At 52.2% G+C, this 27,699-nt stretch overlaps 2 protein-coding genes across 5 annotated transcripts; one reads left to right on the top strand and one right to left on the bottom strand.

Moving 5' to 3' along the window:
- The first annotated feature begins 1,164 nt into the window (after positions 1–1,164).
- LOC120391805 (mast cell protease 1A-like) lies at positions 1,165–11,534 on the top strand. The gene is made up of 5 exons (XM_039515919.1): positions 1,165–1,251; positions 1,355–1,502; positions 3,936–4,071; positions 5,174–5,425; positions 10,690–11,534. The coding sequence occupies exons 1-5, from the start codon at positions 1,188–1,190 to the stop codon at positions 10,819–10,821; spliced, it is 732 nt and encodes a 243-aa protein (XP_039371853.1). The 5' UTR covers positions 1,165–1,187; the 3' UTR covers positions 10,822–11,534.
- Positions 11,535–15,867: 4,333 nt separating this feature from the next.
- GNA15 (G protein subunit alpha 15) lies at positions 15,868–24,128 on the bottom strand. Of its 4 annotated transcripts, XM_039515285.1 has the most exons (9): positions 23,034–24,127; positions 22,756–22,917; positions 21,327–21,511; positions 20,269–20,423; positions 19,283–19,411; positions 18,675–18,804; positions 18,267–18,420; positions 17,365–17,625; positions 15,868–16,681 (listed from the first exon to the last, which is right to left on the bottom strand). In XM_039515285.1, exons 2-8 carry the CDS (start codon positions 22,901–22,903, stop codon positions 17,384–17,386), a joined length of 1,143 nt encoding a protein of 380 aa, XP_039371219.1. In that variant the 5' UTR covers positions 22,904–22,917; positions 23,034–24,127; the 3' UTR covers positions 15,868–16,681; positions 17,365–17,383. The 4 variants fall into 4 exon arrangements, with proteins under 4 accessions (XP_039371219.1, XP_039371220.1, XP_039371218.1 ...); XM_039515286.1 differs by having other exon boundaries at positions 15,868–17,625; positions 23,855–24,128; XM_039515284.1 differs by having other exon boundaries at positions 15,868–17,625.
- Positions 24,129–27,699: the final 3,571 nt, after the last annotated feature.

Genomic DNA, 27,699 nt, shown 5'->3' with positions numbered 1-27,699 from the left:
GACTCAGGGCTTCCTCCCTGATCCAGCAAATCATAGAATCATAGCGCATCAGGTCAGAAGGAACCTCAGGAGGTATCACAGAATCATAGAATATCAGAGTTGGAAGGGACCTCAGGAGGTCATCTAGTCCAACCCCCTGCTCAAAGCAGGACCAGTCCCCACCTAAATCATCCTCAGCCAGGGCTTTGTCAAGCCGGGCCTTAAATGGACAGGAGGCCTGGTCCCTGGAGGGCCCCAGTACTAAGGGAACAACTGGAAGGACTTTGGCCTACTGAGAGTGGGTTGTCATTCTGAGCAAAGGGTGTGATGAACTTGAATCCACAGGAAAGCCCCCAGGTGGGGTTTGGGAGGATGGCTCCTGCCAGAGCCCATGTTGGGGGAGCAGGGGAATCTCTGGTCAGCCTATTAGCATGCAGGTAGGTTCTTCTATGGTTTGGGGTAGGTGTTCTCTGCAGTACTTTTATCTTAAGAATAAACTCGACTTGCTTAGAAAGGCCTAGCTGGTGACTAGCTTCTAACTGCCATGGTGTGGTGGCCTTGAGGGCAGAAGCAAACAGGTCTGCTTAGATAGCCCTGCCTTCTGCCTGAAATAACACAGTGAAGGCAGGGAACTGTGCAGCCTAGAAATACCCTGGTCAGAAGGGAGAGAGAGAGACACGTGTTTCCCACCCAAGAGAGGCGAAGACCTGAGCATGGGTGTCCTGCCTGGAGCCCAGAGCGGGAGTCTAGGTGCAGCTGCCCTGAACCATGACCTGGCACCACTGTAAATAACTTGGAAGAAGTTGCTACCTGAGGGCGGCAAAGAATTATTTTCAATGAAATTGATTCCACCCCTGGGAACCTACAACTCAAAGCTAAAAAGCCTTGTGTGGACGGTGCCACGTTAGCCTTCAGAAGAGGTCCTGGGTGGGATCTGACTGAGACAAGGCCTGTGCTGGCTCCGTACGGGGTGAGTTTTACCCTGACCGCAATAACCATGCTGCTGAGAGATGCACTTTGTAGCTAGCGCTCCAGGGCTGTGCATGAGTAAACTGATTCTGCGTTGATTAGTCAGATAAGCCCAAACCCTGTGGTTTCCTAGGTGCTGAATCTCACAGGTCTCAGGCTATAAAACCAGGCAGGGAGCTGCCGGAGACCCTAATTGCAACCCAGGCTGGAAGGGGATTGGCGAAGCTGAGAACTCCAAGATGAGAGAGCCCTGCAAGCTCTTAATCCTGCTCGCTCTGCTGTCCCCCACTTCCGCCCATGCTGGTTAGTAGAGAAAGCCAGGGGGCTGGACGACGACCTGGGGTCCACGCACCAGGTGAGGAGAGAACCGACCAGTCACCTCACCAGGAGCGTCTTTCTCTTTCAGGAGCTTCATGGAGTGAGATTGTGGGGGGGCATGAAGCCAAGCCCCACTCCAGACCCTACATGGCCTATCTGAAGAGGACCAACTTGGATTTCTGTGGGGGATTTCTGGTGGACCCAGGCTGGGTGATGACGGCTGCTCACTGCCAGGGGTAAGATTTTGTTCCGTATTTGTACAGCACCTGACGCAAGGGGCTCTTGATCAATGACAGGGGGTGCCAGGCACTCCCACAGTACAAATAATAAATACCTCTCTCTCAGGTTTAAACCTCACATGTACAGCAGATGAACCAAACAATGCATGTACTGGTGGGGTACGGTAGTGGACTCTGGGTATTAGACAGACAAGGTTGGGGAGGGAATATCTTTTATTGGACTGACGTCTGTTGGCGAGAGAGACAAGCTTTAGAGTTTACTCAGAGCTCTTCACCAATAAAAGATATTCCCTCCCCCACCTTGTATCTAGAACCATAGGGTGGATTTTTTGGTTCATTGGCCATTCCAAAAACACTGAAAAAAAAAATCTTTTTGGGTCAACCTGAATGATTTTTTAAGAAATTTTCAGTGACTCAAAAAAAAAATTGGGTCAAACAAAACGTATTTTCAGGTGTTTGCATTTAGTGATAAAATTGAAAGAAAGCTCTAAAAGTCATTTTGACACCCCCCCCCCCCAATTAAAAATAAGTGCTTTGACATTTTCGAATTGAAGAACACTGATCTTTTCAGACTTTTGTTGGCCAAAACAATTCACTGAAACGGACACAAATTCGCAAAAAATCTTCCAGTATCATCAAATCAACCTTGTTCGGGGGAAAAAGAAAACACAAAACCAAACCAAACTGAAACCTTCTGTCCACATTTTGCTCAGCTCTACTGCAGAGCATCATCCTCCAAAAGTTTGCAACTCATCTCTGCCCTCCCCTAATTCCTTCGCATTAAGAGCAGAGTGCACCCTGGGCAAGGGGTGTCCCACTTTGATTTAAAGAGCTGGGAGTGGCAGGGAGATTCTCTCCGGTGGGAGATCACCAGGCCAGGGCCCGGGGTTGGAGGTTTTATCTGAAAATGCTTTAAAGTGCTTAACTCCAGAATTATTAAAGTATTTCTAACTATTGATTCATAGTTCCTAAGGCCAGAAGGGACCACTGTGGTCATCTAATCTGAGCTCCTGTATGTCACAGGCCCGAGAACTGCCCCAAAATAACCCCTGGAGCAGATCTGTTTGAAGCAGATTTAGAACTTGTCTGTGAAGGAGAATCCACCCCACCCCCACACTAGGTAAATTGTTCCAGTGGTTAAATACTCACTGTGAAAACAATATTCCTTATTTCCAGTCCGAATGCGTCTAGCTTCGCCTTCCAGCCACTGGACTGTGCTGGGCCTTTCCCGGCTAGACTGAAGAGCCCATTATTAAATATTTGTTCCCTGTATAGATACTGATCAACCGTGATCAAGTCACCCCTTAACCTTCTCTTGGCTGAGCTAAATAGATGGAGCCGCTTGAGTCAACCACTCTCAGGCAGGTTTTCCGATCCTTTAATCATTCCCGTGGCTCTTCTCTGAACCCCCTCCAATTTATCAACTCCCTTCTTCAATTATGGGCACAAGAACTGAATAGAGGATTCCAGCAGCGGCCGCACCAGGGCCAAAGTCAGAGGTAGAATAACCCCTGTACTCCCTACTCAAGAATCCCCTGTTTATGCATCCTGCGGTCGGGCACAGATTGACTGGGAGCTCCTGGTCAGCTGATTATCCACACTCCCCAACATAGTCCTTTTCAGAGTCCCTGCGGCCCAGGATAGAGCTCCCCCATCCTGGAAGTATGGCTGACAGTCTTTGCTCCCAGGTGGACACATTTACATTTAGCCGTATTAAAAACCACACTGGTTGCTTGCACCCAGTTTACCAGCCAACCTAGATTGCTCTGAATCGGCCACCTGTCCCTCCTGGTCCTTTACAACTCCTTCAATTTGTGTGCCGTCTGCAAGCTTTATTGGTGATCGTTTTATGGTGGCTTCCAGGTCATTGATGTTAAATAGCGTAGGGCCAAGAATCGATCCCTCCAGGACTCCAGTGGAAACAGACCCCGTTCGATGACTCGCTTCTATTGCTGCTACAGCACGGTTTAATTACATCAGCATTCAAGGGTTTTACAAATGCTAATTAACTCTCAGATGAATACCCTCAACTCTCATTTTAAAGCCAGGGAAACTGAGGCACATAGGGGCTGTGATGTGTCCCAAGCCACACAGTGAGAGTCAGCAGCAGAGTCGGGAGTAGAACCCAGGAGTCCTGATGCCCAAAGTTCCCCAAACTCCCAGACGCAGGCCCGATTCTCAAGTGTATTAAGGACCCGCTAGTTACTCTGGCAGTGTAAGGGGAACGTGCTCACTTTAATCAGCAATCAGCTCACAGATGTTCGTTATCTACAAATCCCTAGGCTGCGTAATAGGTTTTCTTTGGTTTATGGCTGCAGCATCTTTTCTAGGCAGCTAGTGGGTGGGTGCCAGGACCAGCTACCACAGGGTTACAGAGCAGGCCAGAAAAGGAAAAGTGATTAACCATTGATTTGCTTTTGCCAATGTCAGGAACCTGACAGTCATCTTAGGAGCTCACAATATCCACAAGCAAGAGGCCTCCCAGCAAAGGTTGGCAGTTCAGAGCTACCACCCGCACCCCGCCTACCAAGACCGTCCTTTAGTCAATGACATCCTTTTGCTGAAGGTAACAGATTTATTAGGCTAATAGTTACTTCCAAGTTCATCCCTCTGGGCACCATGTGAGGTTTGGCGCTTGGCCGTGGTCAGGGGTCAGTTATGCCAGAGCTGACTCTGTCCTTTCCCCAGAGGTTGGATCAGGGGGGCCAGTTTAGATCCATCATCTGGGTTCTGCCGCTCAGGGCCGCCCAGAGGATTCAGGGGACCTGGGGCAAAGCAGGGGAGCTGCGGCGCTTGTACTCGCCCAGCGGTGGTCCGGATCTTCGGCGGCATTTCAGCAGCGGGGGGCCCTTCAGTCGCTCCCCGTCTTCGGCAGCACTGAAGGCCCCCCCCCCCCGCCGCTGAAATGCTGCCGAAGACCTGGACCGCCACCAGGTCAGGGCTTGCGGTCCTTGCAAATTGCCCCACTTGCCGCCACTCTGGGCAGCCCTGCTGCCGCTGGGATGGAGGGCACAGACCCCGCCCTGTAGAGCATGACTTGGATGAAGATTTGTATTGTTGTAATACCTAGCGGCCCAAGACACGGACCACAACCCAGTTGTGCTAGGCCCTGTACAAAAACAGAACAAAAAACTGGGCCCTGCCCCAAAGAGCTTAGTCTAAGGCAAGAGGCAGATGGACGGGGGAGTACAAGGAAACAAAGGAGACGGTATTTAATCGGGCAGTACGCTGGCCAGCGGTCACGGCAGCTGCCTACTGATCGTCAAGGTTTGTGTCAGCACCATGCCACAGGAGAGTTTGAGGAGGTGTTGGAAGGGGAACGGGGTGGCTTTGGGGGTGTTTATGGGGAGCTCCTCCCACGCAAGAGGGGTAGCAGGGGAAAGAGCACAAAGGGGCTTATCTGAGAGCATAACAAATGGGCGGTGGAGGCCGGTCCCATGGGTGGTCGGAGGCGGGAGTCAAGCTCTTGATCGCATGAGCGAGGATGGGGCGTTGGGTGCGAACAGGCCAGGAGGTGCCTGGAAAGTAGTTCGGTTTGATGCGATGGAGAGGGGAGAAGCAGCAGAGGCAGCATGGCCTGCTGCTGCCTTAGAAACATGCAGGTGACAGAGCCTCTGTTGGGTGATATTTAAAACCATTAACGCATTTCTGGCTCTCCCCTACCCCAGCTGAAGGGAAAAGCCAAAGTAAACAAATACGTCCGTGCCATTGGCCTGCCCAAGTTCCAGAGAAATGTCGCCCCGTGGAGCCAGTGCAGCATAGCTGGATGGGGCCATATCGACCAGGGAAAAGCCACCGACAAGCTGTTTGAGACCAACGTCATCATCCAGCCATCAAAGAAATGCCACTCTTTTAACCCCGGGATAACTAACGGCATCATCTGTGCAGCCAGCAAATACTGGGTCAAGGACTGCAGCCAGGTCAGTAGCAGCCACGTCTAGGGGAGGATGGCAGGGGAGGCAGGCCAGCCAAAGGGCTACCATGAGGTACATGGCGGTAGCCCAACCTTGGAAGGTCTTGATCTGTAAATGATCTGGGTTACAATTGCTAGTTTAAAACAACATTCTGGCCAGGGCAGGTGCCTGTCCCTTTGTCTTGGTTATTTTGTCTCTCCTACCAACTTCTGTTTTCCTCGTCTGTCTCTCTGTCACCTCTTCTTCCGTAGGTCCCTCTCCGTTTCTTCCTGGCCCTGCCAACGTTAGCTGAAAAGGTACTCCAGGCCTGTGTTGTATCCTGAGCCTGGCTCCCCCTGGGGCTTGACCCTCATGGGGTCACTTGCACTTGTACTGAGTGAGCCAAAGACACTCCTGTTCCTGTGGGTACCCACTTTGTGCAGGTGGAAGCAAAGACGACCCCAGGGGGGAATCATAGAAAAGCAGGGCTGGAAGGACCTCGAGAGATCATCTATCCAGCCCCCTGGACTGAGGCAGGACCAAGTAAAAGCAGACCATTCCCAACGGGTGTTTGTCCCACCTGTTCTTAAACACCCCCAATGCCAGGGATTCCACAGCCTCCCTCTGCAATCTAGTCCAGTACTTAGCCATCCTTAGAGTTGAACGTTTTTCCTAATATATAATCTGAATCTCCTGTGTTGCAGTAATAAACCCATTACTTCTTGTCCTATCTTCAGTGGACTTGGAGAACAATTGATCACCATCCTCTGTATAATCACCATCAACACATTTGAGGACTTATGTCCCACCCACCCCCACCTCAGCCTTCATTTCCCAAGACTAACCATGCCCAGCTGTTTCAACCTTTCCTCATAGATCAAATTTTCTAAACCTTTTATCACTTTTGTTGTTCTCCTCTTGAACCTCCAGTTTGTCCACGTCTGTCCTAACGTGTGGCACCCAGAACTGGACACAGCACTCCAGCTGAGACCTCACCTGCCAAGTAGACTGGGATAGTTACCTCCTATGTCTTACATGTAATACTCCTGAATAATAGTAGCTTTTTTTGCAACTGCATCACATTGCTGGCTTGTATTCAATTTGTGATCCACCATAACCCCCAGCTCCCTTTCAGCAGTAAAGCCGCCTAGCCAGTTATTCCCCATTTTGCAGTTATGCCGTTGATTTCTACTTCCTTTGTTTTTATTACATTGAATCGTGTTGACTTCAGACCAGTTCTCCAATTTATCAAGATTATTTTGAATTCTAATGTTCTCCAAAGTGTTGCAAGTCCTCCCGGCTTGGTGTCATCTGCAAATTTTATAAACATCCTCTCCACTCCAAGTCATTAATGAAACTCTTGAAGACCCCATGAAGATACTAGTTTGTTTATAAGAACATCATGTGGGACTGTGTTAAAAGCCTTACTAAAAATCAAGATCTCACCTCCACTGCTTTCCCCCATCCACTAGGCCAGTAACTTCATCAAAGAAGGAAATTTGGTTGGTTTGACATGATTTCTTCTTTACAAAATTCATGGTGGCTAATTCTTACAATTTAACTGCTTACAAACTAATTGTTTGTTCTCTAGTGTCTTTCCTGGTATCGAAGTTAGGCTGACTGGTCTATAATTCCCCAGGTCCTCTTTGTTCCCCCTTTTTGAAGAGAGGTACTGTGTTAGCTCTTCTCCAGTCCTCTGGGACCTCACCCACCCGCCATAAGTTTTCGAGGAGAACTGCTTCAACTAGTTCCTTACAGGGCCGCCCAGAGGATTCCGGGGGCCCGGGGTCTTCGGCGGCGGGGGGACCTTCCCTTCCGGGACCCACCGCCGAAGTGCCCCGAAGACCTGCGGCGGGCTTCCCCCCCCCCGCTGGCGAATTACCACCGAAGCCGGACCCGCCGCCGAAGTGCAGCCCGGTCTTCGGCGGTAATTCGGCGGCGGGTCCCGGAAGGGAAGGGCCCCCCGCCGCCGAATTACCGCTGAAGACCGAGCTGAACTTCGGCGGCGGGTCCCGCGCCGTCTTCGGTGGTAATTCGCCAGTGGGAGGTCCTTCCGCCCCGGAGCGGAAGGACCCCCCCGCCGGCGAAGACCGGGAGCAGAAGAAGCTCCTGCGCCCGGCCCCGCAAGAGTTTTCCGGGCCCCCCGGAGCGAGTGAAGGACCCTGCTCCAGGGGCCCTGAAAAACTCTGGTGGGGGCCCCTGTGGGGCTCGGGGCCTGGGGCAAATTTCCCCTCTTGCCCCCCCCTCTGGGCGGCCCTGGTTCCTTAAGAACCTGTAGCGATTTGGGACTCACCCCTGCGGCACCTCCTGCTGGCCGTCTCGGGAATTAGTTCTGCCAGCCTCCGGAGCGCCCTCTGCAGGTGGGTGTCCCGCTGCCGCTTGGCCCCCCGTGTCCCTCCCGGACCCAGTGCCCCGTTATCTGCCAGTCATCACCAAGCCCCCTTTCACTGGGGCCGACTGTAGTCTGTATAAGCCAGTCATCATCGTCAAGGGACGTTTTGAGCTGCTGCCTTTCCCTGCAACCCAGTACCTCCAGGGCCTTAAACCTTGCAGCCTGGGAAGTTGCCAGCCAGGAGCTCCCCTGGCTTTCCCCAGCCCTGCATCACTCCTAGCATCCTTTCTGCTAGGCAGCCAGGCCCTGCTGTCTCCCAGCCTGGAGAGAGGAGACTCCTGGGCCTCTGGCTCCCAGCCTTTTTATACAGGCCAGCTGTGGCCTGATTGGCAGAGCAGCCGCAGCTGGGCCACGGCCCAATCAGCCCAGCTTTCCCCCTGCCCCTGCCCTCTTCCAGGGCTGTTTGAAGCCCTTCAGGGCAGGAGTGGGTGGCCACCCCTCTACAGAACCCAATGGTGAATTTTGTCAGGCCCTGCCAGCTTTAATACATCTAAACTTATCTAAATATTTTTTAACCGGGTCTTTCCATTTTCTAGCTTCCCCCCTTGTTGTTAATATTAATTGTACTAAGTATCTGGCCACCGTTAACCTTTTTTATGCAGACCGAAGCGAAGTCGGGCGGCAGAGTGTCAACCTTGTGTCAGTGGTTCCCACACTTCCTGGTGGATTACACCAGCCTCAGTGGCTCACTGTGACCCCCCACCCCACGTAGCCCTTCTCCCTCTCGGGCCAGGGACACGGCCTGCTGAGCCCTTTTCATCATAAGCCAGCAAGGAGGGTGGCGAGAAAACTCCCCCAGTCTCTGTTGTCCCTATGGGTTTAGTCCCGAACAGTTTAGCCTCCTGTCCTGGCAGGGGCCTGACTTCCCCTCCCAGGAGGTGTTTCTGTAGTGGTGGGTTGGGGGGAACCCAGGCCCCCCCTCTACTCCGGGTTCTGGCCCAGAGCCCTTAATGGCAGCAGCTGTTGGCAGCCGACCTTTCACTGCCAGAGTTGCTACATTTTCCTGGGCCACTTCCCCACAGCTCCCCCACTTCTTTCTCTCAATGTCTTCTTCACCCTTACCTTAGGGCTCCCTTTCCAGTGGCTTGAGGGTGTCTTCATTACCCAGCCCTTCAGCCGCACTTCCTCTCCTCTGCCTGACTGGAGTGAGCCCTTTGATAGTATCAGAGGGGCCTTAATTAGAGTCAGGTGTTCACATTAGCTTAACAGCCGCACCTGACTCATAAGAACATAAGAGTGGCCTTACTAGGTCAGACCAAAGGTCCTTCCTGCCCAGTACCCTGTCTACCGACAGTGGCCAATGCCAGGTGCCCCAGAGGGAGTGAACCTAACAGCGATAATCAAGTGATCTGTCTCCTGCCATCCATCTCCACCTTCTGACAAACAGAGGCTAGGGACACCCTTCCTTACCCATCCTGGCTAATAGCCATTAATGGACTTAACCTCCATGCATTTATCCAGTTCTCTTTTAAACCCTGTTATAGTCCTGGCCTTTACAACCTCCTCAGGCAAGGAGTTCCACAGGTTGACTGTGCACTGTGTGACCTTTGCAGGTTAATTGGAGCCAGCTGTTCTCATTAGCCTAACGGCTTCAACTGACTCTTTGCAGGCTAATTGGAGTCATGTGTCCGCCCTAGCCTGGAGCAGCCCCTGCCCTGGTCACTCAGGGAACAGAAAACTGCTTATCCAGTGGCCAGTATATCTGCCTTCAACTACTCTGCTGTACCCCACTGGCCTGGGTCTGTCACAGTAGGCATTATACACCTGGACCTTCTTGGTGTTGTCTGTTATTAGCTCTCCTTCCTTACTAAGCAGTGGGCCTACACTTACTGTCATCTTTCTCTTGCTCCTCATATAATTACAGAACCTCTTCTTATTGCATCTTATGACCCTTGCCCCAACTGTAACTCATTCTGAGCCTCAGCCTTTCTGATTTTATCCCTACAAGCTTGCGCTTTTCTTTCATTCTCATGCTTAGTAATTTGTCCATGTTTCCACTGGTCGTAGGATTCCTTTTTGATTTTCAGGTCATTCAAGATCTCCTGATGCAGCCTCTTATTCTTCCTATCTTTCCTTTTGCATTGGGATAATTTTTTGTTGTGCCTTTAATATTATCTCGCTGAGAAAATGCCAGCTTTCATGGATTCCTTTCCCCGCCCCCATCCCAGATTTTCTTCCCAGGGGACCCTCCTTACCAGTTCTCTGAGTTTGTTAAAGTCTGCTTTTTTGAAGTCCACTCTCCTTATCGAGGGAGGGATAGCTTGGTGGTTTGAGCATTGGCCTGCTAAACCTAGCATTGTGAGCTCAATCCTTGAGGGGGCCATTTGGGAATTTAGTTGGGGATTGGTCCTGCTTTGAGCAGAGGGTTGGACTAGATACCTCCTGAGGTCCCTTCCAAACCTGATATTCTATGCTGCTGCTCTCGTTCCTTGTCCTTAGAATCACGAAACCTATCATTTCATGACTACTTTCATCCAAGTCACCTTCCACCTTGAGATTTGCAACCAACTCCTCCATTAGTCAGAATCAAGTCTAAAACAGCTGCCCCCTGGGTTAATTCCTCCAACTTCTGAAGCAAGAAGTTGTCATCAACACAGTCAAAGAAACCATGGGAGATTTTGTGTTTTGCTGTATTACTGTTCACACGCAACAGCCAACCCAGGAGTATATGATCACGTCATTGACTAGAGGTGAATTCTTGACCCCATCAATGGGAGCTTTGCTGTTGATTTCAATGGGGCCAAAATGTCAGCTAGCGGACAGAGTTAAGGTGATAGAGGCTACCTTAAGTTCAGCATTTCCTAGCCTTTGCAGCCGTCCTGTTCTTTTTAAATGTAGTCGTTTTTTGAATGGAAAATATATAGTGAATGTTTGTGCACATCTTCCTTGTGTTTCTCAGGGGGATGATGGTGGCCCTCTAGTCTGCAATAGGACAGCAGAAGGAATCTTCTCCTATGACTTCAACCACCCTCCTGGTTTTTACACTAGCATTGCCTACCACCTTAGCTGGATTAAGAAAACCATGAAGTAACAAACAGGAGAGGAAGAGGCTGACCCTTCTCCTGCATCATCGGCTGCCTTTGAAAGTTGGGCATTTCCTTGTGCTGCATTCGGTGGCTTTTTCCCCTCCCTTTTCTGGGGCGCTGAGTGGCAAGTTAGGGCTAAGACAAGAAGTGGTGCCGATGGGGAGCCCCCCCCCTTGTCCTTGTCACACAAAAAAAAACCATCCGTCTAGACCAGTGTTTCCCAAACTGTGTTCCGCACGATGTGACTAGGTGTTCCGTGAAAGACGCTTGCCCTTGATTTGTGTACTACTTTATAGGCGCTTTCCCCTTAGGAATTGTTAGTTCAAGTCATTTTAAATTTGTATTTTTGCTTTGTTTAATAAAATAAAATATATTTGAGCATAAATAACGCAATTTTTTGACTTGAAAACCAAACGACTACAAAATAATATTATAAGTGTTCCGTAATAGGCTAAAAAGTTTTCCGTGGCCAAAAAAAGTTCGGGAAACACTGCTCTGGACGTACAAACATCTCCGTACAATGCTACGGCTGCAGCTTACACCCCGCTGGAAAGGTGGTGACAACTGGGTTAAGGGAGACAAAGTGCCTAGATGAGCCTTTTATCCAGAACCATTGCTGATTCCATCCGTGCCCAAGATCACACAGCTGGAGCAAGGACTTGACCCCAGGTCTCTCAAGTGCTAGGCCAGTGATTTTACCACTGAGCCATCCTGCCTGCCTGCCCAGGGCCGCCCAGAGGATTCCGGGGGCCCGGGGTCTTCGGCGGCAGGGGGCCCTTCCGTTCCGGGACCCACCGCCGAAGTGCCCCGAAGACCCGCGGTGGGGGCCCCCCGCCATCAAATTACCGCCGAAGACCGGGCTGCACTTCGGCGGCGGGTCCCGCTTCGGCAGTAATTCGGTGGCGGGGGGGGGGCCCCACCGCAGGTCTTCGGGGCACTTCGGCGGCGGGTCCCAGAACGGAAGGGCCCCCCGCCGCCGAATTACCGCCGAAGACCGAGCTGAACTTCGGCGGCGGGTCCCGCTTCGGCGGTAATTCGCCAGTGAGGGGTCCTTCCGCCCTGGAGCTGAAGGACCCCCCGCCGGCGAAGACCGGGAGCGGAAGAAGCTCCTGGGCCCGGCCCCGCAAGAGTTTTCCGGGCCCCCGGAGCGAGTGAAGGACCCCGCTCCAGGGCCCCCGAAAAACTCTTGTGGGGGCCCCTGTGGGGTCCGGGGCAAATTGCCCCTCATGCCCCCCTCCCTCTGGGCGACCCTGTGCCTGCCATCGTTTTACTCCCACTCTGGGCTGGTGTCAATGACCCCACAAGGTGCAGGGCAGGGGAGACAATAGGGCCTCCCCCCACATAAGCCAGCTCTGAGCAGACCTACATGACAGAAGGTTAAACAAATGCCAGGGGCTTGTCTACCCCAGTGGTCCCAGTGGGGCAGCCGCCTGGGTAATCGCAATACATGTGGGGGGTGGGGAATATTAGCATAGAGGACCAGACCGGTGGGTATAAGGGAATCTAACTGCCGCCTTCATGCACATTTCTGAATTTGGGGCGACGCTCCCAATTCTGGCAGGAGCTTGTGTCCCTCCCCCGCGAGCCAGGATTAACGCCTGCCCCCACGCATAGCCCCTGCTCTGATCGCTGCTTCATTCCTGCCTTCTTGCTGCGTTGCCGGATTGTCCCGAGCGTGAAAAATAAACTCTCCGCTGCATTTCAGAGCCCTTCTCTGCTACGAGTCTCATTGCCTGGGCGTTTCCGGACATCGCTCTGAGAACAGGAGACTGAGGGGTTATTTCCAGAACCGTGAATCACTGGGAGGCTCATTTACAGCTAGAGAGTTTGGGGCTTAGTCTGCACGACAAAATTTTGCCGGCAGCGGTAAATGGGCTAAGAGCATGAAAAGAATGACACGGCCAACGGGCAGCGAGGCTGGCAAAATGGTGTAGATGTAACTTTGCCAGCAGCCGAATGCTTCTGGGGACACAGCTAATGTGGTTCAAAGAGGAAGTGTTCCTACCGTTGCAGACTCTTCACCAGCATAACGCGGCATCTACACTAGGGGAGCTCTGCCAGCTTAGCTAGACCGGCAAAACAGGTCCAGTGTAGACAAGCCCTGGCTCAGGGAACCCCTAAGCCCCTCCCTCCTGCCCCCACAATCAGGGCCGGTGCAACCATTTAGGCAACCTAGGCGGTTGCCTAGGGCACTGGGATTTGGGGGGCGGCATTTTCTTCGGCAGCGACCGCGGTGGCCAGATGTTCGGCCGCCCCAGTCATCACCGGCATTTAGACAGAGGGAGCTGGGGCAGGGGGGCGCAGGGAGGGCCGCCTGCAGCAAGTAAGGCGGGGGCAGCATGCAGGGGAACTCCCCGCCCCAGCTCACCCCTGCTCCGCCTCCTCCCCGAGCACGCCGGGGCTGCTTCACTTCTCCCGCCTCCCAAGCTTATGGCACCAATCAGTTTAGGCGCCGCAAGCCTAGGAGACGGGAGAAGTGAAGCAGCCCCGGCGTGCTCGGGGTGGAGGCGGAGCAGGAGTGAGCTGGGCCGGGGGGAGTGCCTCAGGGCGGAAGGTGGGGGTGGGGCGCTGCCCTGGGGGGCGCCTCTGGGTGGAGGGGGGGAGCTGCCACGTGGGGGGGCACCTCAGGGCAGGGGCTCGGAGATGGGGGAGGGCACAAGGTGGAAGTTTCGCCTAGGGCACGAAACATCCTTGCACTGGCCCTGCCCACAATCTGTTCTCCTCCTGTTCCTCAAACCCCAAGCAGAACTTAAGCTTTCCAGGTCAGGGATTCTGTTTTTATCTCCGGGTCTCATTCAGCAGCGAGGACATCGGTGACGCTGAAAAAACAGTAACCTGACCTCTTCTGGCCGAAGCCAGGAGTTAGCGGTAAGAGACGGTGTCTTCCCCTAAGAACTTACGTAAGGAATGTTACTGATGTCAGAGGGTTGGTCCAATGTGAAAGGGGGAGTATGTGACAGAACTGGAGAATGAACCCAGCTCGAGTGCCAGTCCAGGGCTTTCCATACAAGATCAGCCTTCCTCTGTGTCAGAGAGACATCCCCACAGAGTTTGGGACCACACACTTGGGGTGAAACCCCTTCCCTAGTGAATTCAATGGGAGTTTTGCTATTGACGTCTGGAGCCCTGCAAATCTGCAGACATCCGCGGACCATTTTTGCAGATTGGATGCAGATAAAAATTTTGTATCCACTCAGGGCTCTATTGATGCCAATGGAGCCTGGACGCCCTTATATGCTTTTTCTGTCCTCAAAACACCTCTCGTTGCATCAGTGATTCAGTGCCTCACTTATTACCTGTAAAAGCAGCAAAGAGTCCTGTTGCACCTTATAGACTAACAGACGTTTTGGAGCATGAGCTTTCGTGGGTGAATACCCACTTCGTCGGATGCATGTAGTGGAAATTTCCAGGGGCAGGTATATATATATGCAAGCAATTTCCACTACATGCATCCGACGAAGTGGGGATTCACCCACGAAAGCTCATGCTCCAATACGTCTGTTAGTCTATAAGGTGCCACAGGATTCTTTGCTGCTTTTACAGATCCAGACTAACACGGCGACCCCTCTGAGACTTATTACCTGAGCAATGATGATCCAGGCTCCAGCTGGTCACTATGCCAGGCTGACAGTGTAGAATTCAGAGCAAGGGCGGCTCTGTTGACAAAGGACTGTCTCTGCCCAGTTAACCTGATAAAAGAAGCCGGGGTTTCTGCACTAGCAAGTGCAAACGGACACCACCACAAAAAAATGTGCCCGGGTTCATCTGCGCCCTCACTGAAGGTTCTTCCAAACTGGCTTCTCATTTTCGGTGCCCAGCTTAAGACACGTTGGGCCTGGTTTTCAAGCAGGCTGGTCACTCACCTCTCGGGGGAGCAGCAGCTGCTCAGCCCAGGGATCCCCACAGCTGGCCATTCCCCAAATCCAAGAACCAAAAGTCAGTGGGGCCATTTTTGAAAATGAATCAACAGCACTGGCACTTTTAACTCCAAGTCGGAAAAGCAATGGAAAGGCATTTTCCAGCTGTCCCTGTTATCCAATAGACGGTCTCTCAGGTGTCCCCATTAAAGGGACTGGAAAAATCTAGTAAACACGTGCCATGAAATCAATTCCTGACTGCCTGTGTAAGAGGTCCAAGGCTGTAGCTAAGTTCCAAAACTAGAGGGGGAGGCGTACGCCCAGGGATCAAACCCTCTGATCCCGAGTTATATTAGCAGTTGGGAACCCCTAGCTCTTATCTAGCGCTTTTCAACAGAAGATTTGAAAGCACTTTACAAAGGAGGGTTGCACCATTATCCCCATTGTACAGATGGGGAAACTGAGGCACAGGGCAGTGCCATAACTTGCCCAGGTTCATCCAGAAGGCCAGAGGCAAAACCAGGAACAGAACGCTGGTTTCTTGAACCGCAGTTCAGTATTTACCTACTAGGCCAAGCGGCCTCTTTTCAATCACAGATCACTTCACGGCACTTAGTCGGGGCACTAAGAAACTACCAAAATAAATTTCTCAACATAATCCACCAACTAGCTGATTCATAGACTTTAAGACCAGAATAAACTATAAGAAGATCATTTAGTCGGACCTCCTGCGTACCCCTTCCCACCACAGAGTTTCACCCAGTTACCCCTGTATTGAGCCAGACGTGTGTTGGACTAAAGAATTATCTTCCAGGAAGGCACCTAGTCTTGATCTGCAGACATCCAGGGATGAAGAATCCACCACTTCCCTGGGGAGTTTGGTCCGATGGTTAAATGTCCTCACCGTTAGAGTTAAGCCATCACATTCTTAACTACAGTCATCAATTGTCATTTATAAAAGCACCTACACTCCAGCAAGACATTAAACCCAACAGCTCCTCCGCGAGAGGGAAGTATCATTATATGTTCCCATCATTTTGCAAATGGGGAAACTGAGGCCCAGACCAACAACATGACTTGCCCACGGTCACACAGCAAGTCAGTGGCAGAGTCTGGAACAGAACCTAGGAGTCTTGCTCCAGAGAGGCATAACAATTTGTACCAGAATATATGCAAAGGAGTTAAAGCGTCAGATAAAGTCAGCTCCTCTTTATTTCACATTTCAGCAGAAAGCCCATATCAATGCAAACATGAACCAGACAGGAGTTCTCAAAGTGGGGGTCGCGTCCCTGCCAGGGGTCGCGAGATTATTACGTGGCGGGGTTGCGAGCTGTCAGCCTCCACCTCCAAACCCCGCTTTGCCTCGAGCATTTATAATAGTGTTTAATATAAAAAAATGTGGTTTTAATTGATAGGGGGGGGTCGCACTCAGAGGCTTGCTGTCTGAAAGGGGTCACCAGTACAAACCTTGGAGAACCACTGAACTAGAAGGCTCTTTAAAGAGGAGCTGTAGTGTGGTTTGCAGATACCAGAAGGAAGAGAACTGCAGACAACTATAAGAGAATTGATTGGGGGTTAACATAATTTTCCCCCAACCCCATAAAGATTGCTTCATAAATTGGCCTTCACAACAGTCCCTATTCAATTCCCCCCTCCGCTCTGGCTGAATGCCCATGCTCAGAGGCTCACGCTGGGTCTCCTGTCTGGGGAGATGGTTTGCGCACGGTGGGCCCGGACACCGGCTCCAGCTCCCTCTGGAGAAGTTCCCGCTCCTCCTCCGGGAGGTGGTTGTCCTCCCACCAGAAGAGACACTCGCTCACGTCACTGCTCACACCTTCCTCTGAGCATCAGAACACGAGGTGCCGTCCCCCACGATGCCTTCCTAGGCTAGAGACTCCCGGGGAACTGGAAGGATTCCACAACACACACACGGCAGCTCCCCAACAGGGTCCAACCAGCAGCTGTGCCTTCTCTTCTCCCGCTGAGCTGGAGTCACTACCTATTTGCCCTGCTGGAAAGCAGAGGAGGCCAATGACTGAATGAGCCGTGGTGGTCAAACTCCCTTCTCATCCTTACAGGTGACCCTGTAGGTCAGAGGGACAGGACTTTGGCTGGGCAGTGCTGGGGAAGGCTGCCCCGGGCCCGTGGATAAACAGGGAAATTTGGTCTCCGGGACTCTCAATCCAGCTCCTATTCCTAGGGCTAAACCCACATGAAAAAAAACCCTGGCAATAAAAACAAAGCTGGGCCCAGCGTCCCGGCAAGAAGCAGCCCCTCCACTAGCATGAAGGGATGGCGAAAATAGCCCTTGAAGAAGCTACAAGCCATCGTAGGAGCCAATCCCCAGTCAGTGCTGGGCTTCGGGCCCATCTCCCGCAGAAAGGGGTAAAACTGACCCCTAGAGAAAGCCCTGAGATGGCGCTCTGCAGGCAGCCCTGCAGGGATTCTGGCAGGACGCCGTGAGAAAGGCAGCTCCACAGACCTCTGAGCCGAGGCGGCACTAAGTGAGACCGTTCCCCCCACATGCTCCCAGCACCAGGCTGGCGCCCGTCCAAACACAGCATCAGGGGCACATTCCAAGTGTGTTTTACAAGCAGCAGCCGCCAACATCCGCTGTCCCGACCCCCAGCTGATTCGTCCCCTTGTGCACTGGCCACGCCGAGCACTGTAATGTCACTGCCAGGCACGAACCTGGCCTGAGCCCTTCCCCTCACAGCAGGTTGATGTCGTCCAAATAGCCAACCAAGATCACATCCCTGACGTCCTTGAAGACCTTGCGGATGTTCTGCGTGTCCGTGGCACAGGTGTAGTGGCGGTAGAGGCACCTGCATTTGGAGGGCGTCTCGGAGGGTCTCTGCCCTGCGTCGCGGGGGACCGCGGAGCATCGCTTGTAGGTGTCCACGTACATCTCCAGAATGAACTTCTTCGCCGCCTCTGCATCTTGCTTGGGTCCTGTCATGGAACAAGAACAGACCTCAGCAGGGCTTTGCCACGGAAAGCCCGGCTGGCTCCGGCACACAGGGCAGAACGGGAAGTCGCGGTAGTGGCGGTCACGGCTTTCTCTGCACGAGTGACTGTGAACGGGGCAACAAAACCTTGGTTATCCATTTTAAGCCAGTGCCAGGCAACGCCGGTCAGAGAGCAGCATCCCATTGTGCTGGTTGTTATGCCAATAAATAGCAAGAGGACAACAGCCTGTGCCCCAGAGAGCTTACAGAGCCGTCCCTGACTGGGAAACACTCCCACCCCCTCCACACACAGAGCTAGTGAGAGACGTTTACGTGTTACCCGCGGGAGCCTGGGCTATTCTGGACCAGAGCAAGGGCAGAGAATACACACAGAGTCATTCCCGCCTCATTTCTCTGCATGCCAAGAAAGCAAGTTACCCAGTAACACAGCAGAGAACGGAATGATGGTGCAGGGAGCGTTCTCCGCGATGGCCGGAGTGCGGGAGGACCACTGGGGAGATGTTGGCTTGTGGCTCTTTCCGTAACAGACAGCGGGGGCGATCTGCTCCAGAGCTGCTCTCTACGGGCACGGGCTCTGCTTCCGGAGAGCCCCCAGGCGTCGGTCTTCACGCCGCAGGGAGTTACCTGGGAAGCTGGGGAAGTAAGCGGCCAGGTCCGAGTGGATGATCTTGTCCTCCAGGAGGTCGGTTTTGTTTAGGAAGAGGATCACGGAGGCGCTCTGGAACCAGGGCAGCTCCAGGATGGTTCTGAACAGGGCCAGGCTTTCCTTCATCCGATTCTGCACCCGGGGGTGGGAGACAAAGACAACACCCATCAGCCCCCTTCACTCCCAGAACGCCCTGTGTGAGTCAGAGGACTCAGACAAGGAACACAGCAGCCCAGATGCAGGGAGGGAGGCAGTCTCTTGAGCCAGACATCTGAGTAGAGAGCGGAGCCCCTCCAGACACGCTTGCTAGTGAGCTATATACACCCAGGTCTCGTGGCAGGGAAGGTTCGCCCCGCACCCTGGCACATCTCCTCAGGACTCCTTACCTCCTCGCTATTCTCCTCCAGGCACTGGTCGTACTCGCTGAGGGAAGCCAGGTAGATCAGGGCAATAACATTTTCAAAACAGTGTATCCACTTCCTGCGCTCCGACTTCTGCCCACCCACATCCACAATCCTACAGGGAGCCGGGAGGACAGGGGCGTTAGCTGGCACCTGTCACGCTGCTGGGGCGGAGCTGCCTTAGAGAGGGATTTACTCCTAGGATGCAGCATTTACAGGACTCTCTTTGCCCCAGAAGGTGTGCCAATAACGGGTGCAGCACCACCGGCAAGCAGCCAGCTCTGGGGTGGAGGATAGCAACTCCACAGCACACAGCAACACCCAGGGTGGGATTCACCTGCCTGAAGCTGGAGGGGGTAGGAGACATGCCTGTGAGGAAGGCAGACTAGAGATAGCCTAGGACAGAGAGCCCAACAGGTATCAGGTTCTGTTACCACCCAGCCTGCTTGGGACCAGGAGCTCCTAACCTAGCTGCTTACATGACACCTCACTCGCATATAGAGGACGAGGCCTGTATTGGATCTGTGCAGGAACAGCAACAAAGACAAGGCAGGGAATCCCATGCACGTCTGACTGCTTTGCAATAGCGTCACCTTAAGATCATCTCCTGCATCGAGAAGCAGTATTCACTGATGCCGGTCGTCGGCATGCGGCTCCTCAGGACATCCTGAGCTGTGGGGATGTAACTGTCCTCTGCGATACGCTCCAGGCTGGACAGAAAACTGCAAAACAGCCATGAAACTAGGAGGAAGTCAGTCCCTTTGGCACCTCATCCGAGAGGATCTCAAAGCATTTTACAGACCACGCAGCCCTACAGTCAGCCAGTCACCATGTCCCCGTTTCCGCAGATGGGCGGGGAAGCTAAGCCAGACGTGAAGAGAGGCAGTGCAGGGAAGAGAACGCCCGAGTCCTGACTCCCAGGCCTGTGCTCGAACCACACAACCATTACCCCTTCCTATTAAGGCATAACAGGCTGAGTGGAGCTTGCGGCAGCCTGGAGCCATTTATCACTGATGGGCAAACCCCAGAGAACATCAGTTCAGAGAAGCACCCTAAAATTTCAGGTGGAAGACACCTGGGAGGTTTCTGCATCTGGCTGGGCTCAGGAGACTTACGATTCGTTGCTACTTCAGGCCCTGGACCAAGCACATAACCAAAAACGTGTTTAAATATTTAAAGGAAAACTTAAAATACCCATTCAAATATAATGGGGTTTATTGTGTGTATTACCGCAGCATCCAGAGCGGCCAGCAGACACTAAGATCCTGCTGTGCAAGGTGCTGTACGTACACATCGTAAGAGGCAGCCTCTGCCCTGACTCTCTTACAGGCTAAAAGAGACAGGATAGGTGGAAGAGGAGACAGGCACAGAGAGGGGAAGTAACTTTCTCAAGGCTGAGAATAACCCAGGTCAGTGCCCTATGCAGCGGGTCACACTGCCTCTCCCAGCAAACCTCTTTTCGTCCCAGAAACCTCGACCGCTAGGCAAATGGAAACCCTGGGAAAGCTGCTTGACGGGCCACCCAGCAGGGGGCAGCCGTGGCCTCACGCGCACGTTACGGCCTGCGGGGGTGACTCACTACAGGGCCGAGTCCAGTAAGTGATACTCCCGCCGTCTCTCATAGCAGGTCTGGATCCCCGTGTCCCTCCATAGGCTTTCAATGGCGTTTGCATACAGCCTGTTCAAGGCTGCCACCTTCGAAGCATTCACCCCCATGACCAGCTTGGCGTTTTCCTAGAAGCAGGAGAAATGGAGGTGATGGGGGGGGGGGGAAGTTACATAAAGGGGGAGCAGCTGCCTTCTTGGAAACTTCCTGACGAAAATTCTCTCCCCTCCGTGCAAGGACAAATCAGAACACCACATGCCGGGGCATTATAGTAAGAGAGGGAGCACGGCCTAGTGCACTGAGCATGAGACAAGGGGCTAGGAGTCCTGGGTTCTAGTCAGGGCCCTCTGATTCGCTGACTAGCCCTAGCCATGTAACCTAGGGTTCGGTTTTCCATCCACACGCACAGCCTGCATTTCTGTAGGATCTGAGCATCTCCCGGTCTCTAATGCATGTATCCTCACTGGCCCCCTGGGAGGGAGGGCAGTGCTGCTATTCCCATTTCACAGAGGGGAAACTGAGGCACAGGGCAGCCAAGTGACCTGCTCTGGGTCACACAGGAAGTCAGGAAGCAGGAAAATTCCTTACTAGTCTCCTCGGCCTTGGGGGGAGCGTGTGCCTCTCTTCCCTGGACAAGGAGCCATTGCTCCTGCCGTGGAGTGAACAGGGGCCACTCGCTCAACCGCCAGCTCGTGACAGACCAGCTCTGGAATACGCTGGCCTGTTGCGACACCTCCCTTTGCTTTGCACTGACGGCCCTTGGCTCTCCTGTGTGGACTGGCTGGGCTCCTCCCTGGACAAAGAGGGGGGTGTTGCTGCATTCTAGTAGGCTCCAGCCTTCCAGGCAGGTGGGGCTCAGATGCTCAGCTGGTGTCAACCAGCACCGCTCCATCATCTGCAATGGGACTATGTCGGTTTACACCCAGGGAGCACGTCTGGCTTGGGGCATCCGGCTGCCTCCACTCCCCATCCGGGGCAACTGCCGGCAGGGGTCTCCCTGTCTGGCCCAACCTCCCTCCCTCCGCACTTACCACATTCTCTGGCTGGGCGTAAGGGATCTGCAGAGTCTCCATGGCTCCGATCATGGCCTGCATGGAGGCGAAGACGTTCTGATACACCAGCTTGGCAAAGCCTTTGCGATCCTCTTCCGAATAGCCCGCCCCGTGGATTATCCGCAGCTGTTTGATGAAGGTGCTCTTCCCGCTTTCCCCGGCACCTGTTGGCCTCAGACAGGAGAGAGACCTTAGACTTCCTCGGAGAGATGGGGTCATGAACCTGGTGGGGAACCTGAGGGTCACCCACCATCGAGAGTCAAGGGGCAGGTACTTCATCACCGACAGTTATGGGGTGATGAAGTACCTGGGAGGTTGCGACAGGAAATGGTCTGTGGCATGAAGGAGGGGGAGAGGGAGATCATGTGTCCTCCTCCCCCGCCCCCCATTTTAACTCTCCTTTTGCTGTCTCTCCATGAGGCTGCAGGAGAAGTGCATTTCCCTTCTGGGGAGCCTCCCACTTCTTTTCCACGTGGAAGAGCCTCAGCAGAGAGGACAAGGATTGCAGGGGTTCTGAAGCCTGAGCTCTCCTGCCAGCCCTGGAGACGCCTGGAGACTTCAGATTCTGGGACTGTCAGGCCAATTCTTCCTTTCGCCGGCACTGAAGAGCACACCAGCGGGGAACGCCAGCCAGCTCTGATCTATTACACACGGGAGCTGAGACCAAGGCGGTTGCATAGGCTGGAAGGGGCCTCCTGGCTACCAGTCCAGTCCCCTGCTGATCCCAGGTCACCCCATCGTAGAATCTCATTCATAGACTCATCAAGCTCCATCTTCAAGCTAGTCAGGTTGTTTGCCCCCACTACTCCCCTCAGGAGGCTGTTCCAGAAGCTTCCTCCCCTGATGGTTAGAAACCTCCTCCTCATCTCCAGCCTATGTTGATTCATGGCCAGTTTACCCCATTTGTCCTTTTGCTAATATTCTCCTTTAGCTTTTACTTACACACACACACACACTTAGGCAGAGCAATCAGATCCCCGCTCAGCCTTTGTTTTGCTGGTTAAACGAGCCAAGCTCTCTTAGTCTCCTCTCATAAGACAGGCCATCCAGTCCCCTGACCATCCTGGTAGCCCTTCCCTGAACCTGTTCCAGTTTGAAATCCTCTTTCTTGAACAGCAGGGACTGGTGAAGGCCGTATGCTCCTCTTGGAGCAAGCCCGGTATTCACCTGCAACAACTCTCCTGTATGACAGCAAAAGCAGTTTCTGCAATGCAGGCCTGACGAGGGTTGGGGAGCAGGAGTGAAGGAACCCTTCGGCCAATAGAGATTTGGGGGAGACCCATCTTCCTTCCTCCCCTTTGGCTAAAATGCATAAATGCCTCCTTATGGCTCTGCTCCCCTCCCCCGTGTTCTCCACCAACCGGTCATCCCGTGTAAACCAAGCTGTGTGGGCCACAGAGTAACTCACCTAGTAAAAGCAACTTCAGCTCCAGCCTGTCTCGCTTTTTCTGGTCTCTTAGTATTTTGTTGATTTCTTTATCTAACGCCCCAGCAGCTTTATCTTCTTCCGACAGGAAATAGGGGCACTTCCGACAACAGCAGAAGCACCAAGCCATGGTGTGGGAAAGATCTGACCCCGAGGGGGAAAGCAGAGAGAAACGCCACACTTTATAGCACAGAGGGGTAACTGCTCGCTGCCTCCCCACAGACAGGAATCCCGAGGGGAGCACAGCAGACTGTACCTACCACAGTGCCCTCTTAAAACTGGGCTCGGGAATGCTTGGTGAGCACTTAATCGCACATGCTCCAACCTCCGTGGCTGTGGTCGCTGCCACTCAGCTTGTCTGAGAACTGCGGTAGCCAAAGTTTCTGGTGCGGGGATTACTCATCCCCGGACATTCATTCGATTCATGCACGCCTCTTGTCCTGCCATTTCAGGCAAAGATGCATCTCTACACCTCTCCCTCCCCCACCCCGCGCAGAAAATCAGAATGGTCTACAGCTCTGCAGAAGTTACTGGGCTGTTTCTGGCGACGAAGGGAAATCAGAACCTCTCGTCGTAGCCGGTGCTTCAAATTTCATAAGAAAAACAAATCAAACCAGAAAGGACGGGGTGGGGGTGGGGGTGGAATCTCTCTTCCGAGAAGTGTTCAAATGATCTTGATTTAAAATTCCCCCAGCCTGACGATTAAAATATCCTTCTCAAGGCAAAATTCTGCCTCTCTGAAACATGCCTTGGCTCGTCCTTCCTTAGACAAATCCAGTTTCCAAGACAGAGATATTTAGGTTGCCTCTTGCTTAAACCTTAAGGGAGCTCTCTGTGTCAGTAACAGTGATGAATAAGAAACCCTTCCAGTCTGAGAAATGCACCAGCTACCCCACCCTCCTTCTCAGGCCTGGGCAGCAGGTCTGGACTAACGCAGAGAAGTACTGAAACTCCCACTCCCTGCTCACATAAGACAGCTCAGGGAGGGGAAAAATCCCCTACACACAAACAACACTCTCCTTCCTCAATGTACATCACAGATCCTCCTGCCCAAGGAGGGGAGTGGAACAGAATCTCAGACCTCTAAAGCGTTGAGTTCTTCAAACGACAGGCCACCCCGCCCATGTGGTGAGCATTCTCTTCTGCATTGTGTCAACCGTCTTTCAATTTCTTCCGCATGTTCCATCCCCGCTCGTTGGCTGATAGAGCATGAACATTTTGCAGAAAGATCGTTGTTTGCATTGCACAGCATCTTGCACCCAAGGATCTCAGGGTGCTGCGAAAACATCAGCAACTGGAGCCTCTCAGCTGCTCTGTTTGAAGTGACTGAGGCTAAGTGACTTCCCCATAAATCTCACAGGAAGTCCCTGGCAGAACCAGCAACAGAACTAGGAATCCAGTCACTGTCCCTCACTCTCGGCACTTGGGCAAATTGTGTTCCCCTTACACATGCTTAGAACCATCTGACTCTGCAAGTATCCCTAATAGACTCAACGGGACTAGGGACAGAGTAAGGTACCACTTGATTTGAGTAAGAATGGGACCAGCAGCCCACAAACCAGCCATCCCTTGGCTCCTACTAGCAGCGAGAGTCCATGAAATCAGTGGTGATGATTCATGCACGCCTGGGGAGGGCAAGGCTAGTTTGGGTTCCGTTTGTTCACAATGGAAGTGAAACACACTCGGTGGGGAATTAAATGAGAAGCGAGTCAAGAAACTGTGTCGACAACTTGAAACGAAAAAATACAAATGCAAGAGTCTTGAAGTTATACGTTCAGATAAGCAGCGTGGGAACTTCCTGCCAGTAAACAGGGCTGGTTTGACAGGTCCGTCTTCTACATAACCCCAAGACAAGCACCGGCAGTCAGAGTGGGAGCTTTCAATCCCCCCTTGTGCAAGAGTGAGGTTCTTCAACACTGAACCAGAGAAGGGAGAAGGGGATTACAGCTGCATGAACCAATTAGCCAACAGCTGCTCCAGCACAAGAGTGAACATTCAGTGCTGATAGTTTGCAGGAGGTTTGTAATGGGGACACCCATGAACAGAACCAGCTTGATTTGGGTTTTATTTTTCCAGGTGCACAACTAAGCATCCCGGATTTGCCGAGAACTGGAGAGAAGATCCATTATGAAAGCCTGTCCTATTTCCAATGCCAGCGGAAATAAAAAAAAATTAAAAAAGGGAAGAAATCAGACCCATACTGGGACTCTCTGTTGAAGGACTTGTCATCATGAGATCGCCAGGCCAAAATTTTGGTGAAGATTCAAACAAGCATCCACACGAGTGTTTCTCTTATTCAGCCCCTATCGCAATTAAAGTTCCTCTTTACTCTGCACCGCATCAGCCTATAACTGACAGTTGCAGTGATCTATGAGAAAAACCAACTCCCCAGAAGGAAAGGATTAAAGTTTGGGCCTTTAGGGATGCCAGAAATCTGACAGGATGTCTGGACTGCTGATGCATCAAGCATGATTCATGCCCAAGCAATGTGGATGGGCCAGTGGCAGAGGAGGCAGTCAGACAGGTGAGGAAACACTACAATGCTACAGCTGTACTGCTGTAGCACTGCCAGGTGGAGGCTTGCTGCAGGGGTCGTACATCCCTTCCGTCAATGTAAGAGGTGGTAGCTGGTCAGTGGAAAAATTTGTCTGTTAAAGTAGCTGTGGCTGAGGAGGGGACACGGGCGGGTGGGAGGTGTTAGGCTGACCTAAGTACATTGCACAGGGTGCAAAAAATGTTCACAGCCCTGAGCGATGTAGCTAGGTCGACCTGAATTGTAGGCTTAAGACAGAGTAAGAGGGGTCTTTGTAGAAATGAAAGGACGGCCATAAGAACCGTCCCACTCTTGGCCATTTGGTTTCGTAGCTTATTAATTCTTGAATTTTACTACACACGTGTTCTGTCAGCAGCGTGTAGAGAGAGGAGACGGTCAAATGTACAACAGAGAAAATCCAACACCAGTAGATTGTTAGAAAACACTAGAATTATGGAAGGGCAGTTACAGAAAAAGGGGCCAGATTTACAAAGATGCAGAAAAAGACCACAAGGTGCTAAGGGAGTTGGGTGTCTAAATACCTTTGTAAATCTGACCCACGGCTGTAACCAGCTTCCATGCTAAACCCTCATTTTAACCTCTCTCTGTTATTTTGGGTTTAGAAAATTTACTTGATGTGAAAGTTGCCAGATTACAGAAAAAAAACAAACAAACGTTCTCCTTTGTCTTCGGAGTTCAAGTTTTGAAGAGTATTTGTCAATTAACTTTTTCAAGTTACAAGGCGATAAAAATGAGTCTGATCTGAAATTTTACGTTTGTCTAATATTCATCTCCCTGTCGCATAAGAACAGCCTTCATGATCCCAGGATCCAACTGTGCAAGGCAATGTATGCACGCAGAAAGGAAACGTAATCCCTGCCTCAAGACATTTACCATCTAAAGTAATTTCAAGCTTTTCACATAAACAACAAGGAGGCCAGTGACACCTTAAAGACTAACTGAAAGTTTATGCCCAAATAAATCTGTTAGTCTTTAAGGTGCCACCGGACTCCTTGTTGTTTTTGTGGATACAGACTAACACGGCTACCTCCTGAAGCTTTTCACAGGTTTCAAACTCCTTAAAGAGCCTTGTGAGCCAGTCTGATTGGAGGAAAACAGGCTGTAATCAAAGTTATTGGCGGTTTTTGTTGTGGATAGTGCTGGGCCCAATCCCGCTTTCACTGACTTCAACTAGGACTTTTTAACATTGGCTTCAGTGGGAGCAGGATTGGGCTGGAGAGTTTGTGAGCACGTGCTGCCCTCTTTTGGCCAGTAGTAGCTTCTGTTCTTCCAAATGGTCTTTCTAAAACAGATCATGTGTATCATGTGTAACTAAAGCTCTTTCCTAACGAAGGCTGAATGAGCAACACACTAGGCGGAACAAGCAAGCTGCTCAGTTGAGACAGGCACTCCTATTTGTTAAGGTTTCTTTAAAACCTTTCATCGCAGTTCTTAACAGAGAACTGCAAAGCAAAAACTGAGTTAACCCCAGATTTCTAAACAGGCTGTGAAGAGGTATTATTCAGAAAAGACCAGTAAGCCAGCTCAGATAGATTGGAAGCTCTTGGGTAGCAAGCAATGGTGAAGGGGGGTTGGATAGAGGGCCGGGGGGTGGTCAGACTACAGGAAACAGGGTGGGGACAGAATGGGGTGGGAGGTTGCGGGGTGGTTAGGGAGAAGGGGTGGTTGGATGGGTCCCGGGTCAGGGAGTGAGGAAGGGGGAGGGGGTTGGATGGGGCAGCAGGGGGCAGTTAGGGGCGAGGTCCGGGAGCAGTCAGTGGACAGACAGCAGGGGGGGTGGATGGGGCAGGGATTCTGGGGGGCCATCGGGGGGAAAGAAGCAGAGGGGGTCAGATAGGGGGTGGGGGCCGGGCCACACCTGGCTGTTTAGGGAGGCACAGACTCCCCTAACCGTCCCTCCACACAATTTCCGAAACCCGATGCCAAAAAGTTTACCTGCCCCTGTGCTAGAGAGTGTGTAATATAGTGACCATGAGCAGTAACAGTCTAAAAGAAAAGCTTCTCCCCATATAATGAGGGGTAATTTTGCTTCCCTGCTGAATGCGTACAGGTCACTTTCAGGCCAAAAGTGAAAGTTAAGGCCGAACAAAGCTCCCTTTCTCTACAGTCATGTACCTGATGGTATAAAAGAGTTACGTTACCTACCTTGTTCTGTGTGTGTGTGTGTGTGTGTGTGTGTGTGTGTGTGTGTGTGTGTGTGTGTGTGTGTGTGTGTGTGTGTGTGTGTGTGTGTGTGTGTGTGTGTGTGTGTGTGTGTCCAACATTTCTATGTACAGAAGCCAAGCAGCTGCCTGCGTGTTACTACTGACATCTGGTGGGCAGCTAGGAAATACACTCAATAGCCTTGGCCACTGCATCTCCCAAGAGCAAGT

This window comes from Mauremys reevesii, linkage group 26, assembly GCF_016161935.1.
Source record: "Mauremys reevesii isolate NIE-2019 linkage group 26, ASM1616193v1, whole genome shotgun sequence".
Taxonomy (NCBI): Eukaryota; Metazoa; Chordata; order Testudines; family Geoemydidae; genus Mauremys; species Mauremys reevesii.
Note: the sequence above shows the minus strand (reverse complement) of the source record. Positions and strands in the feature narration are given on the sequence as shown.